The sequence below is a fragment of the Melanotaenia boesemani genome, chromosome 11 (genome assembly GCF_017639745.1).
Source record: "Melanotaenia boesemani isolate fMelBoe1 chromosome 11, fMelBoe1.pri, whole genome shotgun sequence".
NCBI classification, from domain to species: Eukaryota; Metazoa; Chordata; class Actinopteri; order Atheriniformes; family Melanotaeniidae; genus Melanotaenia; species Melanotaenia boesemani.
The window spans coordinates 15,238,786-15,258,859 of record NC_055692.1 but is presented as its reverse complement, the minus strand read 5'-3'; the positions used below and the strand labels follow the sequence as shown (position 1 = coordinate 15,258,859).

Below are 20,074 nucleotides of genomic sequence, written 5' to 3'. Positions count from 1 at the left end.
CTGGGGACAAGTACTGAAAAAGATTTTCAAACACTGTGATAGCAGCACAGAAAAAAGCAGCAAAAACAGGTGAAGCTCTTTATATGTCACCTTATTAGCAAAAACAAAACAGTCAAATAATATAAGGAGCATTCTAAAAATAGTTAAAAGCCTTTTTTTAGGTTTTTGTGTCATCTATTGGAAAAAAAAGGTCCTTGTTACGTCAAAAAATACAGGCCAACCAAACCATCTGGAGAACCGTTGACCTAAAAAAGAAAAAGCAAAGATCCAAGTATTGCTGTTTTAATCCATCTAAAACCAGAAAAAAAAAACAAAAAAAAAAACAAAAAAAACAAAATCAAACTACAAATAAAGACGCTATCACATTTAAATCCAAATTCATTTAAAACATAAAGTGTATTTTTATGATCAAAACATCCAGCTAAGTCTACCCCTCTCAGATCACAGTGTAAACACCAAAAGCTCTTCCCATTACAGAAACGGCTAAATAGATCACAGACTCAGCACAGTCACGCCTATGAATGTGTTTCTGTAATCAGCATGCTGGTGAGATGCACCATATTCCAATTTCTCTTGCCATTAAATATAATCCAAGTTATATATATATATGTATGTATATATAAAAAAAAAAAAAAAACTTCCACCAAAGGAAGTCCCATTAAAATAGGCAAGGAACATTAAAATACACCAACATAAAGACACTTTTTACCTTAATATATCCCCAGGATACCGAGAGAAGATAATTTGCTTCTGGCATTTTGTCAAATCAGCAAAGTAGATCCAGAAACGGAGGCACAGGTTTTTAACCTTTTTTAGTGTTCAGATGATAAAAGCACAACACAGCTAGAAAAAACAAAAGCAGTCCAGACTTCTCCAGTAATGCACCTCAATCTGAGCAACCCTCAGAGCTTGTTTCAGAGTGAATCAGATGTAGAATCCACGAATGAAACTCCATGTTTCTGTCCTGCAAACATCCACAGACATGTGCCGATGCCCCAGAAAGCAGAGAGGAAAAACAGATTCTGGAAGAAAAACGGCACGAAGGGGGCTCCCAAAAGATCCGATGAGAGCATATTGTGAGATGCGCACTGTGGCAAGTATGCGCGCACACACTCACACACATGCACATCCACTGAAAAATAGACTGCTGATGCTTTGAATAATTGATGATGGGGCGGAAGCTTGGTATATGCCAAAGCAACAGGACAGCAAGGTTTTTTTTTCTATCAACTGCTCCAAAACAGGACTGGCTGCTTGCTTCTCTGTGTATGACACATGCTCCCATGTGAAGAGCACAGGATGCCTCTCTTACTGTGTCACGCAACATCAGCAAATCAGGGCTCAGATATGAAAGAAGTGTGAGCTCATCATCACCTCTAATTGGTTGGACTGAAACAGACCTGAGATTCCCTGCTGTTTGATTGGCTGCTACTGAAGTCAGTGGAAAAAACTATCCCTTCCTTTTCTTTTAATACCTGCAGTGCAGCGGGATGTTATTTTGTGCATACATGTGTTTGTGGTACATTTATTTGGGTATATAAATATACACATTTATGGACATATGGCGTTATAAAATGACACAGTATATATAAAAACTATACAATATAATTATAATTCCTTCAACAGTGTGTGTGCACTCACATGTTGGCTGTCCTAATCTTTTGTACAGGATATAAAAGGATAGGTTACCTCATCCAACATGATACAATATTGAAAAACTGAGGTCACCCTCCACCCCAGTATTCATGAGAAGTGAGTCACACAAGCATCACTGATTAGGTGATGTAAATACATTTCCAAAAACACATTAATCTTGCAAAAAGAGTGAGCGTCACAGTTATCTGAAGTGGGCTCAGTAGGACAGAAAATGAAAGCGCTGTTGTCCACATGGCCTGCTGTGTTTGTCACTGAGCTCAAGAGGTTGTTGCTTTATTTAAAAGGAAAGCATGAAACCTTAGCGAAAGAGAGGTTGATTTTTTTCTAGCAAAAGCAGCGTTAAAAGTTCTGATAAATAAACAAAATACAGTAGTGGAAATACAATAATTTAGGAATATATTTCAAGTCTCCAGCAGTCATTTCTTCATTTGTCATCAAAATGCTTTCTTTATTTATTTTGAGATTTTATTTACTTAAAAATGGGATAATTATATTTACATTTCCTTTTCTGTTCATATAAAATCCTGCAGTTGTTGGTCAAGAAGTGAGGATCATGGTTAAATTAGTGCCTAAAGTTAGCAAACTCAGACAATGCTGGCGACTAGTACTAGCCAGTCAATGGACTTTGTAAACCTCAGATTAGAAGTGTGAATAATTAATGCAGAAATGCTGACTGAAAAATAAACAGGAATAATCCTCAGAGTCATACTAACACTACATTACCGTAAATAATTCCAAACTGCAAACAAAAGTCATACCAAGCCAGATGATGGTGACTATTTTGATTAAATTTCCTTTTTGGAGTCTCGCTGAGATTAAAATCTCTAGAATTACAAGAAACATCCTCAAGTATACGAACAATACAGCATAATAAACAACAGAAATTGTTCAAATAATTATATAAAACTGTGGATAATGCAGCTTGGATAATAAAACATTGATAATAAAACCAACAAGTGGAAGGTCTGGTCCAAAAGTTTATAATTGTTTCATGCATACGACATTTGTAGAGACACATGAACAGCTCATGTTAAGTAGTTTTGGATTGTAAACTGCTTGGCTCAAATGAGAGGAAAGATGTAAGCAGAACATGAGATGGCTATGTCTGATGCTAGAGTTCATCATGAATATGAGATGTCTAAGTTTAACTGATTATAAGCATGTTTTTATTGTAATTATTAGTATGGATGTATCCTCTTTTCTTTAGAACAGCAGCTGGAAAGATGGTAAGTTTATCACTGTGCACCTTCCTACTGAGGGTTTAACTGCCTAATAATCATGAAGTTTTAGTGAGGCACTAAGCAGGTGGTGATTAACTGCAAAATGCATGTATGATTTTTAAAATAAGTAAATAATAACTAAGCTTTTTATTCCCAAATAAGTTTGTTGATTTTGAATGTAAATTTTGAATCTTAATAAAAGACAGTATGAGCAATGAGCATGTAAAAATCTTTGAAGAGAAGGGTTCATTCTTTGTTTACCTGCATGTGTGCATGCCTGTGCTGACTTTCTATGATGGTCCGGTGGTTACATGGATTGAAAAGGGACCAAAGCTGTCTCTGCTTACTTTACACCCCCACCTCCACAGCCAGCCTAGCACTGCGAGTAATTTACAGCTACGCTGGAGCAGATGAGACCACCAGCTAACTGAGATCCAGTGGCTTTGATTGACTCTTGAGCCAAGCAGGCCAGCACAGGCCCACTGCCACACACTCACATACTCACACAATTTACTTCCAGCTGGAGCATAAATACAAATACATTGCCCAGAGATACCCCTCCTACCCACACGGCTCCCTGTCGCTGTCATAAAAATAGTCAAAACCTTAGTCAAGAGGTGTGAACACAACTATTGGGTAAAAATTGGAAAATGTCACACCCATCATAGCTGTGACTTGTGTGTAATTTGTTCCTTGGTGTAGTGACCAAAAATATCCATTCCCTGCTGTATATAACCCACAACACCTCCAAGTCGCTGTTGAATTTGTTGTTTTTTTCTCACATTCAGCATTTATTCTAGGAGGAGACGCCCCCACTCTTCATAATATGGAAAATTGCAGCTACTATCTTCAATGAAAGTACAAATGACTGTGAGAAATATGTCTTCAGTCTATTCATTATCTAAGCAATACGCTGAGGGAGAAACCTATACATGGGAAGATCATTTTTGGACATGTATACACCTTAATTGTCACACTGCTTTAAGCTGAGGAGTTGCCAGATATGTTCATTATGACTGATTGTGGGTTGTTTACATAAAGGCAACACAGGCTGCAAAGGAGAAAAGTCTTTAACAGGAACACTGATAAAAAAAAAAGCACACACCCCTTTTTGTGACAAAGGAGAAACCTGACTAGGTAAATGTATGTTTTGAGGGATTTGGATATAATCAAAACTTTGAATGGGTGCAACCAATGTAGCTTTATAGATGGACATATTGTGGGAAGGATGCTTTTACAGGACTGTGCTGTGTAACATTTAGGCTGGAATATGAATGAAATATTCTGTCTGCAAGTCATGAGTGGATGATAATTGGAATACTGTCTCATTTGGATTAAGCTCAATAATCAGAATATTGCTGTGAAAGTACAGATTACCACGGCAAGATATCAGTGCTGTCTCATAGATGCATTTGTTTATCTTGAAGTCACTTACCAAAACTATGGTTTCAATGTGATTGAGGGCAACAGCTGGCCATTAACTAATCTGATAGCAGAGCCAAATATAAAGGGCATCAGTTAATAAGGTAGCTGAAATACAGTGGACTGAGAAAAGTATCTTTTCTATACCAAAATAGGGCATCTTGTTATCTCTCCCAAATCCTCTCCAAAGCATTCTCAGAATGTGATCACACCCCAAGGTGGCATGCTCACTGCTTGACCAGCACACACTGTTCCTCAAGCAGAGCCAGAGGGAGACCTGCACCCACAAAGAGGGTGGAAACTGGAGGAGCACCCATAACTAAAACCTCACATAGGCCACCAGTGTCTTAGTTACAGACAAAGAAGTCTGTGAACTGTGCAAAAGAACTAGAGCAGCATCTACAGTAAGCATCTCCTTTAGGCAAACAGGTAATTAGCCAAACGATACAACAGCTAAAGAGAAGTTAAATACTTGTGTTTTTCATATAAATGTCCTTAAGTGTTACATTTAAAAAAGATGTGTGGATTTTTCTGTGATTTAAATAGTTAACATCAATGAACTTTGATTTTTTTTTATTTATTTTTTTTTATCTTGGTTTCCCCTTCATTAATGAATTAAAAGCTACACTGAGTGGTGATACGAGTAAAGTCTGCAGGCTTCAGACACAAAGTAATGGTTAAGTGCGGGAGATGTAGCAAATGCATTACCTGTGATGTTTGTGTATGTATGTGTGTTGCTGGAGTGAGATAGCAGGGTGGTTGGGTCTGTGGTTGTTGCCATGACAACCAGAGATAGTTGTTCTGGTGAGCAATGATGAGGCAGAACATGTTACAGTTTATCATTCCTTTTTTTATCTACTCATGTTTAAGTGAGGTAGATATACATGTGTGTTGCAGGCAACTGTGGGAACATCAGAGGTGAACGTGCATTTGTTTAAGTCCTTTGTCTGTCTGTCCTCCCTGCCTCTCTTCCAGGTCCATCCTTATTCGTGTGACATCACAGTGTGTGACATCACCAGAGCCCAGAGCTGATCAGCATTCAGAGCAGTGCAGCAGTCTCCCTCCACACACACGCTCTCTCTCTCACACACACACTGGAGGCAACTGAGCATGCTCATATCTAAACTCCCTGTCTGCATGACGATGCTATCACTAACATGCACAAACAAATACAACAACAATAATCCAATGTGTGCTTCGAAGGTTAAGTGTCGAAAAAAGCAATAATCACAACACATAACAGAACCAGCAGCAGCTCGTCAGTAAGTATGACGATTTGATAAATGCTTGACATGTTAACCATAAGACAAAAGGGGTTATGATTACTTATTGTATTGCACATACTAAAATAGATTAAAACAAGACTATGATGTTCTGGTCATATTTATGAAGTTTCAGTGCTGCTGAATGACTACGTTACAGTGAATGGTCATTCAGCAGCAAATATACACAGGGAACCAGACAAAGGTATCCTTGGAGAAGCATGGATGCAAATGCAGGTGCAGCTGAAATTATGCATTACTTCCCTCTGCTGAAGTTGGGAAAACGATAAAGTGATGTTTTGCAGTCAGCTTCAAACCATTGCAGATGCTGCCTATACATATCTTTAATTGTGCAGATTTAAGTTAAAAAAATGCTAGGAGTGTTACAGTATGTACAATAATCACTGCACTTGATTATAACCTCATACTCAAAGTTCAATCACACATGTTGAGGAGACACTACGTTAACCATGGTGAACCCTGGGAGCAGCTTTTGCATGTTTAAATGAATAACTTAAGACACTGCATTCTAGCAGTTTTGCATTTAAAGTTCAAGTAGAAGACAAAAAAAAGTATCAACAGATGCTCTGATGAGCCAAATTCCTAAAGAGCAAAAGCTTAAGCGCAAACTTTTAGTTGCTCTTACCTTGTTAGATGCCATTTCGCTGACTGAGTGTCTCGTCTGCAGGGTCTCCAGCTGGTCCAGGCACCAGTCCAGCTCCTCCAGGGTCTCAGTGGCCAGTTTCTGGTAGGCCTCCTCTGCAGGGGCAAGACAGGAGGGCAAGGGGTCAGTAAGAGCCCGCTTCAGTGGGCTAGTGGACGGTCCAGGCCCGGGGTCTCCCACCCCACAAACAGCTAAGCTGGGATACCCCGAGTAAACACATGGGTGACTCTTCATACTGGACAGGTGAGTCAGCTGTGAGGGCCTGGTAGTAGGTCCTTCTTGTCTTCTATGCCAACCCACAGAGAAGTCCCAGGTCAGCTGGAGCAAAACTCCCTTTCAGAAAAGAAAGCCTTTAATGCAGTTCTTTAGTTTGAATCCTGGATGCTTCCTTCCACGAGTAGCTTAATACAATCCCTGGGAGTGGAGTGGCATGTGATGTATCACAGCCACCCTAAGTCTGTTCTGTATGTCCAGATGTTGGGAACACCTCAGCAGACGTAACCCACAGAGTAAGTGGAGAAACAGTAGTGAAACAGAAATTTCCCACAGACTTACTAACCCCCATACACAAAAAACATATCACACTCAGTCGTCTGTATAAGGTGTACTGTGTTATTCCTAAAAGAAGTGTAATTCCAGTCATGTAGCAAGATGACCAGCAGTCTGCTTAGCAGGCCCATGTCTGCCATAGGATGGATGGAGTGGAGACAGGGGTGGAAGAAGAGATGATCCAGAGAGAGGCTCAGAACCAGTTAACAGTATTGTCCAGAACAGAGCAAACACACAACTGTTCACAGCATCTTAACATGGTCAGAAAATACAAAGACATGTCACGCATACACACTCGGAGGCAAATGGACATACATGCATACACACGCACACTCACTCACTCACACCAGACGAAAAGCTAACCATAACACATCATGATTTTGTCTCCTTAGCCCCTCTGCCAATAAAAACATCCATGATATCCGGGATGTAAATGTTATAATCCGGTGCTGTGTGTGTGCCGGATTGTGTATCCTATAGCTGCTGTGTGTATAGGGGGGTGGGCTGCTGTTGCTTCGGCGTCCCTGGTAGCCAAACGTGCTGCTCTCCCCAAGCTGTACCTAAAGCCTGAGAGGACTGCACTGTGGATGAGGAAGGGAAACTGAACAAACATGGAGTGGATTAACTGAGGAGTGGAGCCAGAGCTGGGAGCTCCCAATATTGTGTGTGCGTGCATGCTTATATGTGCTCAGCATACAAATAGCTGCAAAACAGAGAGGTGGTGGACAATATGGTAAAGATGGCAGAGTCTCAGCGTCACAAGTCCTGTGGGACAGTCTCCCTTTCATTTCATTTGAAATTGAAGACATGCCTCTCCCAAAGTCAGCCTATGCTAACAGAAAATGTCACCTTGTCAGATGCCAATTAATATTGATGCCTTGACTAATTCGGGAAAGCACAGGCTTTTAATGATATGTGATCCCACACTTTGGCTGTAGTTAGGTTACAGAGAGAAATAAGGAAAAAAAGACACAACCCTTTCTTTTTTTACATGATGTCAACGATGCAGCTGGTATTGACCGTATGCAGTTTTAAAAACTTTGAAAGACTAAAACTTGTTTAATTTGGGTTTTAATGCTATGAGTACATATGATTTTTTTTTTTTTTATTATTGTTCATTGTGAAAGTAAAGTTTTTAGCCATCAGTCAGAGATGCATTTTAGTTCCTGCATTTTTAATGTGGAGTTAACTAACTGGAATTATGTCATTACACTGCATCTATTTAAATGTATCTCTCAACATTTTTTGGTCACCCCTTTTTCACAACAAAGACCCCCCTCTCCTGCTTCATTATCCTTGACATACTCTCCCTCCCTCCTTCCATGAGTCCCCCTTCTTCTTCCTTCTTTTTTTTCCTCTACTGAACATCCTTCCTCCTGCCTCTTTTGTCTCGTTTGTTTCTTTCTTTCAGTTTTCCTTCCTGTGTCTCTCTCTCCCTGATGTGGTGTCAGTGGCTGGGGTGCTACTCTTTCTGACAGCAACTGCACTGACGTCAATGACATTCTTCTCATGCTTAGTGCGACATCAGACACCGGCGCGCGGAGAGGCCACTCTGCTGCACAGACGCAGGGCTGCAGCCAAACTACGTACCGGAACAGCTTGAAAGTGAAATCGGATTATGAGCGGGAAAAGATGAGGAGCAGGAGAGAGGAAAATGGAAGGAGAGAATGCACTTGTGGAAAACTATACAGGTTATATGTTTATGCAAATAGATTAGTTATTAAATAGATTTATATTTTTAGTGAAAATAAGGCAATAACTTACAAATAATATGAATAACAAAGTTACTGACTTGAGTCATTAATCAACTATAAGAATTAGGTTAATGACAAAAAACAGGTAAATCTATTGACAAGCAGAAAAAGGTGACAGACTGTAAATGCAATCCCACTTTTACTGACCAATATCTTTTCCTTTATAGAATTATTAAGTTATTATCAATTATACTCCTTTATTGCTTTTCTCTGCAAGATGACTTGTTGCAAACTCTGTAAGCCTTTGCTTTACAAGTATCAGTCAATACTCTGATAATGATGCTCATGACTCACAGCTGTCACCACTTTATGGCAGGGGCCATAATGGCTATGCACCAGTATGATTGTCTTCTAAATATAGCACAATGTCACCAGGCCCTTGAATTTCTGGATGTTCTGTTGATATACTGTATATATATATATATATATATATATATATATCGAGAGAGAGAGAGCGAGAGAGAGAGAGAGAGAGAGAGAGCGAGAGAGAGAGAGAGAGAGAGAGAGAGAGCGAGAGAGAGAGAGAGAGAGAGTCATGAAATAATAAAAATTAAAATTACTTTTTAGTCTTTTTTGTAAATATCAAAAAACATGTGTATTTTTTGGGATTTTATGGGTGTCTAAGCATGTGGTGTCATGGTAATTACACTAAACAACACAGGGAAATAATTTAATAATGCTGGAGGTCCCGGAAACAGCAGCAAGGTTACAGCTACTGATACTGAAACTTACTTTAAAGGCCACATCTATTCTAACCATCTAATTCTGTCTGTGCCATGTCCTCTTCACAGGAAAGAAAACACAGAGGAGGCTAGACAGACTGTAAAGTGAAAATGTCTGTATAGTACTTACAACACATCAGGCTTACTGTGCAGTATACAACTATTCAACCCATCATAGAAGCACTGACGTGCCTGTGGGTATAGATGGAAATGTAATAGAAACAAGATGATGACTGAGTAATAAAAAAGTTATTGCAGCTATTAGAGAATTAAAACTAACACTAAGCTTTTTATTGCATGTGAACCACATGGGTTGACAAACATCTGTAGTTGGTATTAGCTTTTCAAAGAGACTGAATAAGTCAGTCTTTGGCATGTTACAAATTTTCAGCAAAATATGTTTTCCATATTCTATATGGAGACATAGACACAGTGACATAGATATTACCTTCCCATGTGCTTTGGTTAGTGTCATACCAAGTCTGTGTTTGAAAGTTCTTTATCATCAGTATCTAACAATGTACAAAATAAATCCCTGGACTAACCTTATAATTTATATCAGTCATATCTATTAAGCTTCCAAATTAAAACATGAGAAATGCTGTTACTATTATCACCTACCCTAATAATGGGACTTTACTGCAGGAAGTACAAGAACAACTTAATAGTTCCAATAATATTTTTGTTGGCAGGTGCTGAATTAAAGCATCACTACATATATATAATGTATGTACCTGAACAACAGCTTCAGTGTTATAAATGTTATAGTTCTAAGCAATTATATCAACAAACACTTTTTTATATATATATTAATAATACACTATGAAGCAATTATCAGCTGTTTACATATTGCTTGAAATGCTGAGAACCATAATAATATCGGCTGTATCAAAGGCCCCTTACACACACACATACACACACATAAAGAACAGACATGAGTAATCATGACACCTTTCTCTGAACATACCTGTGAAGGTGGTCTTGGTGATGGGTGGCGGGTTACACATGGGTGATCTCCTGGCACAGGGGAGACAAATACACATTTACATTTCCCTCCACAGCAACTATTTGCCAAAAAAAATACTTATTTAAAACTCTGAAGTTATGGCAACAAAGAAGCATTGCTACACTTTGATTATTTATACACATTCAGTATAAAGAAGGAAGATACTGACATAATTAAACTGTTGTAGTGCTGATTATGAACAGCAGGGGGCAGGCACAGTCAAAACATGGGGGGAATTGTACAAAGTACAAGCAGAAGCAGGAAGTAAATAACTTTAACATACTGGCTCTTTGTCAGCAAGGCACCTTAAGGTGACTGACATCACACTATTATAATTGTATTCTCTGGTATTTTAAGCATTTTTGCAAGGCAGACACATCAACCATTAGAGAGATGATGGCAAATTTAGAAGGATGTCCTGGAAGTAATGAAATATGTTCATTTATTGTGTTTCAATTATATAATCATAAAAACAATATGAACACTGTGTTTGCATTGTCTTAGAAAAGGCCAATTTAATTTACTGAGAGCAAAAGTTGTATTTAATTAAGTCTGATATGTTGCACTGACACATTTCTACATCACTCTAGAATAGAAAAAGAGAAAAAAGTAACCACCGACAGAACCACGCTATAGAGAGACCTTTATATAATCTGTAATCTAGATATAGATACTGTCTGCTAAACTTTTTCATAATCCTACACATTGGTCCTATAATTTTAGCTTGATGGGAGGGGGGGACAAAAAAAACAAAACAAAACAGGGCTTCAACTTACTTATTAGATGCTCTGTCTTGCTGTAGATTAGTTAATGCACCAAAGTTGTTTCGTACAGTTCGCAAGCTTGCGAGAACCTGAGGGAAACAAAATAGAATAGGACAAGATTGTACAGCAATTGTCCCATTTTGACAAAATACAACATTAAAACCATTCGATGTGGGCTGCTTACCTGTGCAAATGGCGTTACAATCATGTCGTCACCGTGACTGAAAGAAACAGGAGAGTAGAGTTAACATTAGATGCAGGTCTATGCACATCATGTTGACATTTGACAACAGAAAAGTGTCCTCTTGTCTTCCAAAGGTCAGAGGGGAGTTTGGTTAGAGGAGGGGAGTGAGGGCCACCATGTCAGATTAAGGTCGGCGTCTAAGATGCACATATGCACTGCCAGTGACATACTTTCTCCAAACATAACATATCAGCTAAGTCCCTTCTTTCCAATATGTAACAGTGCGAAGGCAGTTTCATGTTCCATCATGAGTACTGACGGGATTTATTGTTGGACGTGCCTGAATGCATGTAAAGTACAGCAGTGTGTCACATTTCCAACATCGGCCAAAACATTCTCAAGGCAAGTGTGTGGGAAAGCATGTGAACTGGCTTTGTACCTGCGTCAACATCCCCCTTCCAGCCCTCCACCCACCTTTTTTCCATCCCGTCCTCTCCCTCTAGGCCCCAAAACTACTATATCCCTTAAACAAAATATCTGTGTTTTTTTTTGTTTTTTAATCAGGGCATCTCAGGAGATGATGTCAAGGTAGTTAATCAGCTAACCTAGATACAACAAAAGCAGAAAGTTAACTTTGAGTCAGAACTGCTGCCCTATTAAATATTAACACTGTCAACAGGTTCAGGTGACAGTTGCATGCCAGTGTCACAGCACCTCTTGCTTGTTACTCACTTGAACAAAATCAGATGCACAATATGTCATTCACACACATTTTCAGCATGTGAACTGATAGTCAAGTGTGTGTCATGTGTTCCTTTTTGAAAACAAGGAGCTATTCTTGGTAAAGGTGATTGGCCATATATCTTTCAGCAGAATGGAAAGAATGGACCTCATTTACCAACAGCTCATTATTAGGAGTTTCTTTTTAAAGCTCTGCCTTCACAAAAATTCTGACACAACATTTAAGAGATAGCATGTTTGTTCATGTTTTTTCTTTAGTATGTTATAGATTGTTGGTCTGGGTTTGGATGCACCATCCCACTGCTGCTTTAACACAGCATGTTTAAGAGTTTTACAAAGTTCTGTGGATGTGTACCTCTGATGAGCATCAGATGAAGTGGTGCATATCTATGAGTAAGTGCAGGCATCCATTGATTGTTGTACTAAAGCTGCCTTCCTCCAGCAAAAATACCTACCTGTATTCTTACTCAGCAGAAAAATTTAACAGTAAAATGTTGCCCTAATGAGTTTTTATATAGAAACTGTATACCAGATTAACACATAAATTTGACAAAATACTAGGATCACAAGAACAATGCTTGCAAATAGTCTGTCACAGACCACCCTGTTCATGCTACTGAATATGACTAAGAATAGATGTGAACCTACAAAATCAGCACATTTCCCACAACGTCCAAAGCGGATCCTAAAAAAGTCCAGCTATGACACAGATTCAGAGAAGCAGACAAAAAAAGCAGGACGGCCTACATTCAGCTCAAACAGGTCAGCATGTAGGTGAATTATATGAGTGATTCAGGTGGAACCAAATATCATGCACTCACATGTCACTGGCAATGGAGGAGTTTCGGGACATAGACTTGGGGGAGAGGTCGTAGTCGCTGTCAGAGCGGTAGAGGAACGACTCTCTCCTTTGGCTGTGGACGAAATTGGCTTGGAGGATGAGGCCTGAACCCGGGCTGGCCATCGGGTCCAGGGGGCTTCGACCTGATGATGTGCCATTGTCCACATCGAAACTGTACATGGAGTGAGCGAGAGAGAGAGAGAGAGAGAGAGAGAGAGAGAGAGAGAGAGAGAGAGAGAGAGAGAGAGAGAGAGAGAGAGAGATCAGAATTTTAAAATGTAGTTATTTGGTTTTGTAAAAGTACTTGAAACGTTACAGAAAAGATGCAGTAAGGGATAAGGTGATCATGATTTCAAGTTTCAATTGACAACTTTAAACAGTGTGGTTCAGAAATAGCTGCCATATTGCATTATGTTGACATCCAATATTGATCCTCGAGGGTTGCTGTCCTGCAGGTTTTAGATGTTTTCTTGTTCCAACTCACCTGATGCAAATTAAATGGATCTCCTCAGTAGCTTGTTGTCAAGTTCTCCCGAAACATGTTAATGACTCAATAATCTGAGTCAGGTGTGTTGAAGCAGGAGGTATCTAAAACCTGCAGGACAGCGGCCCTCAAAGTCCAACAGAAATCTGACATCCCTGTTCTACAGCAATCCGAATGCCTGAATTTATAAATTCGACTTCAGTAAAGTGCATTCTGTCTCAAACTGAATGATGTAAATCAGTTATTTATGTTTATATAAAGAAAAACATTAATTATTTGAGTCAGATGGATCATGAGCTGTGAAATTCGAAGAATAATGACAGCTAATAGTATGGGAATGTGTGCTGGAAACTAGTACACACGGCTGGCTACTGTCAAGTTGCTCATCAGTTTGTTTGACTAATAACATAATCAGCTACTAACTCATTATCTGGCTGATTTTGATTAGTGGCACACTAATTGGCAAATCAACAAAAGCTTCAACCCGTGCAGGAAATTTCAGCCACAAACAATATGCTTTATTGAAACTGTGCTACGGGCCATGGGGAATACCTCTGCTCTAATAATGCTACTGACTCACAGCTGAGTGGCGATTCTAAACCAGTGACACCAATTCCCACTGGGATGTTATGATGAGCTCCTTAGTCTCCAAGGTGATTGTTCACCCAAATGATGACTAATGCATATCTCCAGAGATATCTGCCTCACTGCCAGGGCTAGCACACAATCCCATAATCCGGTCTGGTGTTGATGCTAAGGTCAGCGTGGGATTCCCCTCAACGTGATGCGTAACACATACCTGATTACGTCCCATTTATCCTTCTCCTCATCATCATCCTTTCTATGGAAACAGCGACACATTTAATCCAATATTGCCTATGCCGTAACCAGGACGGGACACTGCTCTTGTTAGCCTTTTCCTACTGGTATGTTTGAGCATGCATGGGCTTGAAGAAGATGTCCAGGAACAGAGTGAACTTTGTGAGCGTATGCTTATGCCTACGTGCACAGTGTACAAAGCACATCCCAGTGCTACAAAATTTAATTGTCATTACAAAATGAGAAATGATTAACACTGATGTCAGTCATCTCCTTGTCTGGAGCTTGTGTGCTTGAATCAGCATAAATCACATATTGAGCAACAGATGATTCACTGACCGAACAGATGTAAGTTATAATGACTTTAACTTGCGCAAGATGACGTTTTGGTTGTGAAAAGTTAAAACCTACTAATGAACACTGACACTTCAAGCCTCATACTCACACCCAAAGCTACAGTCATATATTATGGATGGGTTCCTATAAGACACTTTTTATTTCCATAACAGTGAGTTCCCTGTGATCGGTTCATAGTTAACACTAGTAGATATACTGTATTAATTCTGAGAACAACTCATCTTAGTGGCTTCTTTGCTGTCACTCAGAAAATAGCGCCAGCTGCCGGCAATGATTAAATTACAGCAAAGAAGGGCAGTTCTGTTACCTCTGTGTTAGTTTATCAAGGACTAAGTTGGACCACCATAATGTGTACTTGTGTATTTTGTGTAGTTTTTTTTAAGTCTAGTGGTATGAAAAGTAGTCGTGTGAATAAAAAAAAAACAAAAACAAAAACTGATGGTAACAATTCATGTCTATGGAGCTGCCTCTAATGTCACCTCATGTAACCAAAACTGGGCACCACTGGTGGAAAGTCAAATTACAGAAGTGCTGGCATGTCATATCCGGAAAGAGGTTCAGATGTTTAAAACAAAAGATACCAAGCATAAATGACAAAACTGCAAATATTTAGCAGAAGTAGCACTGCCCCGTTTGTTCACTGAAACAAACAAGAACCAACAGAAGGTGAAGAAGATGTGTGTTTCTCCAGGTTTTGTCCAGAAGCTGCCTATGCTTTATCTTATTTGAAATGAGGACTAAATTTAATTACGTTGTTTTTTTTGTTGTTTGTTGTTTTTAAAGAATTAGTGCCTGGAAACACACGCACACACACATATAAGGTCATGTCTGTGTAGCTGAGTTACTCAAAGGCCATATTTATATACAGGACATACTAAGCATATTTTTCCAAACAATTAAACTATCTCTGTGATCTCGCCAAGTAGCAGCTGTGATGTGAGACTGAGCTTTGGTTGTGGAACAGGATAGTCTGGCTCCCTGCCTGGGGAAAGGGCAATTGTATTGTCCTCGTCCTCTTCTCTAACTAGTTGTTAGACAAACACACAGACTCAAAGAGATCATGTGGTTGCAGTGACCCCTGCAACTCTTCTCCAAAGTTGCACTTGTCTATGCCTTTACTCATCACCCGGATCTCTGTCCTTGAATCCTTCCACTCTGACTATCTATATTTATTCTCTGATCAGAGCTACATCAGTCAGTTTTATCTTTAATCCACACCCTCTTATCACACCAAGTAACCCATCTGTTTTCTTTACGGCAGGTTTAAGAGCACAGACTCACACAAGTGACTTATAAGATGTCATTTCTCCCACAGGTTAGTCTATTTTCCAGCTGCTCAGTGAGATAAGTCTGTAGGGGTGGCTGGGTGGGTGTGTGAGTGTGTATATTCTTTGTGTGAACAAGACGGAGACGATAAGTGGAGATAGTGAAAGTGTTGAAACACAACAATCAGCATATGTTTAACAACTGATTTATCATCACACTTGCTCTGACGTCACAATAAACACCCACTTAGGGCTGGGCGATATGACCTCAAATCAATATCATCATTAACTGAACATGCTACCTCGATTACAATTAATTAGCATTTATTGTAGTTTTTTTTTTTTTTTTTTGCCCTCATAGTTAACTGAAAGGTTATGTTGCAAATATTTTTGTAATGGAAAAGCAGATATTTATTTTAAAATAAGTGAAAGATAGCACACAGTTTTAACTAAATATGGTCATTTAATGACTATTTTTAATTATATTTAAGATAAATTATTTAAATAAATGAGCTAGATTACATTGATTGTTGGTTCTGCATGTCGGTTTTGATCAATTTTCAATTAATTGCCCAGCCCTTGTCCCATCTAAAACTCTGCTACATAACTCTACCTACAATGTTTGTGTGTGTGTGTGTGTGTGTACAGTTTCATTCCACAGACACACCCTCCTTGGAAATGATGAATGATCTTTGTAGTGAGGTTATCGTAGTATTTCACCAACACTGACATCACGGTGAGAGTGCCTGGCTTTTTTCCAGCTCCAACACAAAACAATAACATTTCCTGTTACAAGCAGGAGTGAATAAAGCGTCACATCTCTATGACTGTGTTTTGAATAAACACAGAAAAACTCACAAAAGAATTACTGGGAAACAGGTGAGTAAATCCAGCATTACTTTAAAGCCAAGATAACTGGAAGACACAGTTTACTCAAAAAGGCGATCCAGAACGAGGACATAATTGGCAGAGAAATAAATATCTGCAGACACTGGAGTGGTGACAGAAAACTCTTTCATGGTGAAATTGTTTCTTGTAAGAGTTTGGGCTGCAAAATCCATATGTGCTTTATCATTTCCATCCATCTTGTCTGTCTCTTTTTTCCTCTAACAAATAACAAATTGCATTGATCACTGATTCATTTTCAGCTTTCAGTCACTCCAGCAATTATGAACACCACAGAAGTCGATGCTTCAGAGTTGTGAGAAAGAGGTCACGTCTGATAAGTATGTCTGATAAATAGTAGCTGAGTTAAGAATTCTTTTTAACACTGAAACTAGACATTCATTGGTTTTTTTGTGTTTCTTTCAAATGTGCAAACAAGCACACAGTAGATGGACATAATGTCCTACTCAAGACAGAACTTAAAGTGTAACTCAAACTCAGATAAAAATGAAGCCATATTTAGACAAAAAGTCTGAAAAACATGGAGACAGTTGTGTTTAGAAAGTGGAGATTAATGTGGATCAGAACAGAGCTGGATGCTGAAGCAGACAGAGGGAAGACGACACTTGATTTATTTTAGAAAGTTGAGTGCATGGGGGAAGGAGGGAGGGGCAGTAGAGGAAGGACAAGAAGAGACATTTCTGAGCTTTGCAAAGGCCATGCACTAACATGAGTGAGCATTCAACAGTAGATTAAGACATTTTATTATATGGATGCAAAAATGAAGTCCTGCTGATTTTTTTTAAACATTTCCCAACTCACAGCTGTATTATCTGATATAACAGCTTGACCATCTAATGATGAGCACATTTTTCATGCAGCTAGGTGTCAGTAAAAAGATTTAGATCAAATGAGAGAATTTTCTAATGATGCAGCATATACAGAAAGAGTAGCTCACCTTCACTACTGAGTATTATTTCACACTAGGGAAAACTAGTCAAAATGTTGCCACATTATGCAACACATTGCTTCTCTTAATCCTCTATTTATCATCTGAAAAGTCTGAAGGCTGAACAGCAGGCACTCCTCTGATAACTTAATACATGAGACACGGGAAGAAGAAGAAGAAGTTGTGACGAGGCCTGCATCCACAGGGCAGTCAGGCCAAGCAGATAAGTGACTGACTACTTGCTGATAACTAGGACACTTCTCTTCTATCTTCATCACCCTCATACACACCTCTAAGAAGTCACACTTTCTTAGAAGCAGAACAACCCCTGCAAACACAAACACACGCACACACAGAACAAGTGAAATTAACATTCACAGGGCAACAAATGGCGAATCTGTCTTTGTCTTTGCCACATTAATCAGAAATGGATCTTACGACCTTTGAGATTCATCCTCTCTTTCAGACAGGATGAATCTTTATGTTTACTTGAGAGGCATTTTAACTATTTTCCAGGGAGAACTTTAATGCCCCTACTGAGGATTAAAGTCTAAGTATATTACACTGAATTCTATCCTCTGGGTTTTGCATCCTCTTGTGTTTTTCCTCTTCTTCCATCTGCCCATGTCAGGTATTTGCAAAGGGAATCCTTTACTATTTTCCTGACACAGTTAAGGAGCCTGTTGTCACTACAGCATTTGGAAAACGCAATCATGAGACACACAGAGAGGTCAATAAGACAACATCTTGGTTCATATTGTCCTCTAAACCCACTTTCCATCTTATGTATCATATTAGGACTGTAATACAAACCCCAAATCTGGATATTATGTAAGATAACTTGCACACCGTCATGTCAACTGAAAGGCCAAACGTGACCTCCAACATTTACTGCCTGTCTGAGATGCTCAGCTGGGCGCTGACAAAGGCCAGATGCAAACATTCAAGTTCAAAGTCACATTTTCCCTGTTTTCCATTCTTTATCACCCCAGGAATACTTCTGATTTTGAAGTGTGGGGGAAATGTGGTCCCGGGACTAAAAAAAATTTCATAAACATCTGGTTGTCTTCTTTCCTATATACTCGTGTCAACTTTCCAAACCTCAAGCCAAGTTTACTCAGTTAACACCTTGACTGATACCAAAAGTCTGTGTCCACAAACCTACAATTTGCACAGTTGGGTGGAGAGGGGTCTGTTTGAATTTCAGACCAAATAGGGGGGGCACATCTCATACCCCGGCAACGTCATTGTCTTACACAGCTACGCACACAAAGACGCACATGGGGATTTGCGCACTCAGATACACATCAGCCTGCAAGCATTCATTCAAGCATAAATAAGCTGCAAGCTAGTTCAGGCAGTCAAGTCTAGCTCCTCTGCTGCTTCTCATGTGATCTGCCTTATATTCTACATATCACACATCAAACATACTCATCTAATCTGGGCGGTCTGTTTAAGCCTCACAGTTCCTGTCTTGCTCTCAGCCTCATACCTGCTGCCTCTGCAACATGATAAGCTGTCTGCTTGTTATTAAACTATTACTGCTCCTACTTGAATATTACATGCTGCTTGCTTCTCGGCCCCTCCACCACCCCAGCATCCACCTAGGCTTGAGGCAGGTGTTTTGCTTACCACTGTAATATTAAATTGAGAAAATATATGCACAAAGAGCAATGTGATCAGGGCCTGACACCAAACTTTAATCATATATTTTTCACAAACATTTACTTAAGCTGTCTGTTTGAACTGTACAGTACATGAGTATTAATTATACTGATTAGCATGTCCAGTTCTATACAGATAACAAAATTACACATTCAGATCATTTAAGTAATAGATATAAAAAAATCTACTGTAGATATTATAGGCACAGTAATACCCATTAAGAGAGAAAAAGCAATTACAAGATTTAGTGAAAGAAGACTTCATAGATCAGTAAATAACAGCAGAAAGGAGGGCAGGACAGATGGAGGAGGCAGTATGCCTTGTCCAGCTGAGTACTGCTTTGGTAGTCATTCAAAAAGATGGCTCATAGAATCCTAACACTGCCAGCTTCTCAGCTTTTAATGAAGAAGAAAGAGAAAAAAAGCCACATTCTGCAATTAGCCCTAACATAAAATCAGCTTCATCCATGGCCACACTTTGGGTTTTAACACCTTCCCGACTTAAGGTAATGTCTGACACATACACTACTCAAAGACAGTAGTGAGAAAGCTAAATTATGAAGTACTTATTTCACACAGACATCATTTCCTGCTGGGGAGGTTCTAGAGTTCATTAATAAGCCGACGTGAGAACACTGCAGGGAGGTCCCACACGTTTCAATACATGCTGTTGGGCAACCCCCAACAATTTCATGGACACTGCATATTGGAATAGAACTGCTCTGACTTTTTTACACCTCTGTCTGGAAATGAGAAAATGGGTAAAACTGTGAATATTAAATTTCAATGTTCAAATTACACAGCAGTTAACACAGTTTCTCCCTAAGAATGACTGCTGACAGGCAAGGACATGCTGAAATAGCAGG

General features: G+C 39.3%; 1 protein-coding gene across 7 annotated transcripts in view; it reads right to left on the bottom strand.

The window, feature by feature from the left end:
* Positions 1-20,074, bottom strand: part of pde4d (phosphodiesterase 4D, cAMP-specific) — a 199,968-nt gene that overhangs the window by 8,870 nt on the left and 171,024 nt on the right. For 6 of the 7 annotated variants that reach the window (XM_041998555.1, XM_041998556.1, XM_041998554.1 and 3 more), the window contains 5 exons: positions 12,766-12,957; positions 11,204-11,240; positions 11,032-11,108; positions 10,217-10,266; positions 6,207-6,319 (listed from right to left, as the gene is read on the bottom strand). In XM_041998555.1, coding sequence (XP_041854489.1) covers positions 6,207-6,319; positions 10,217-10,266; positions 11,032-11,108; positions 11,204-11,240; positions 12,766-12,957 — 469 coding nt within the window. Of the gene's footprint in view, positions 1-709; positions 1,009-6,206; positions 6,320-10,216; positions 10,267-11,031; positions 11,109-11,203; positions 11,241-12,765; positions 12,958-20,074 lie in introns of those variants that run through there. The other variant, XM_041998561.1, reaches the window with a different exon arrangement.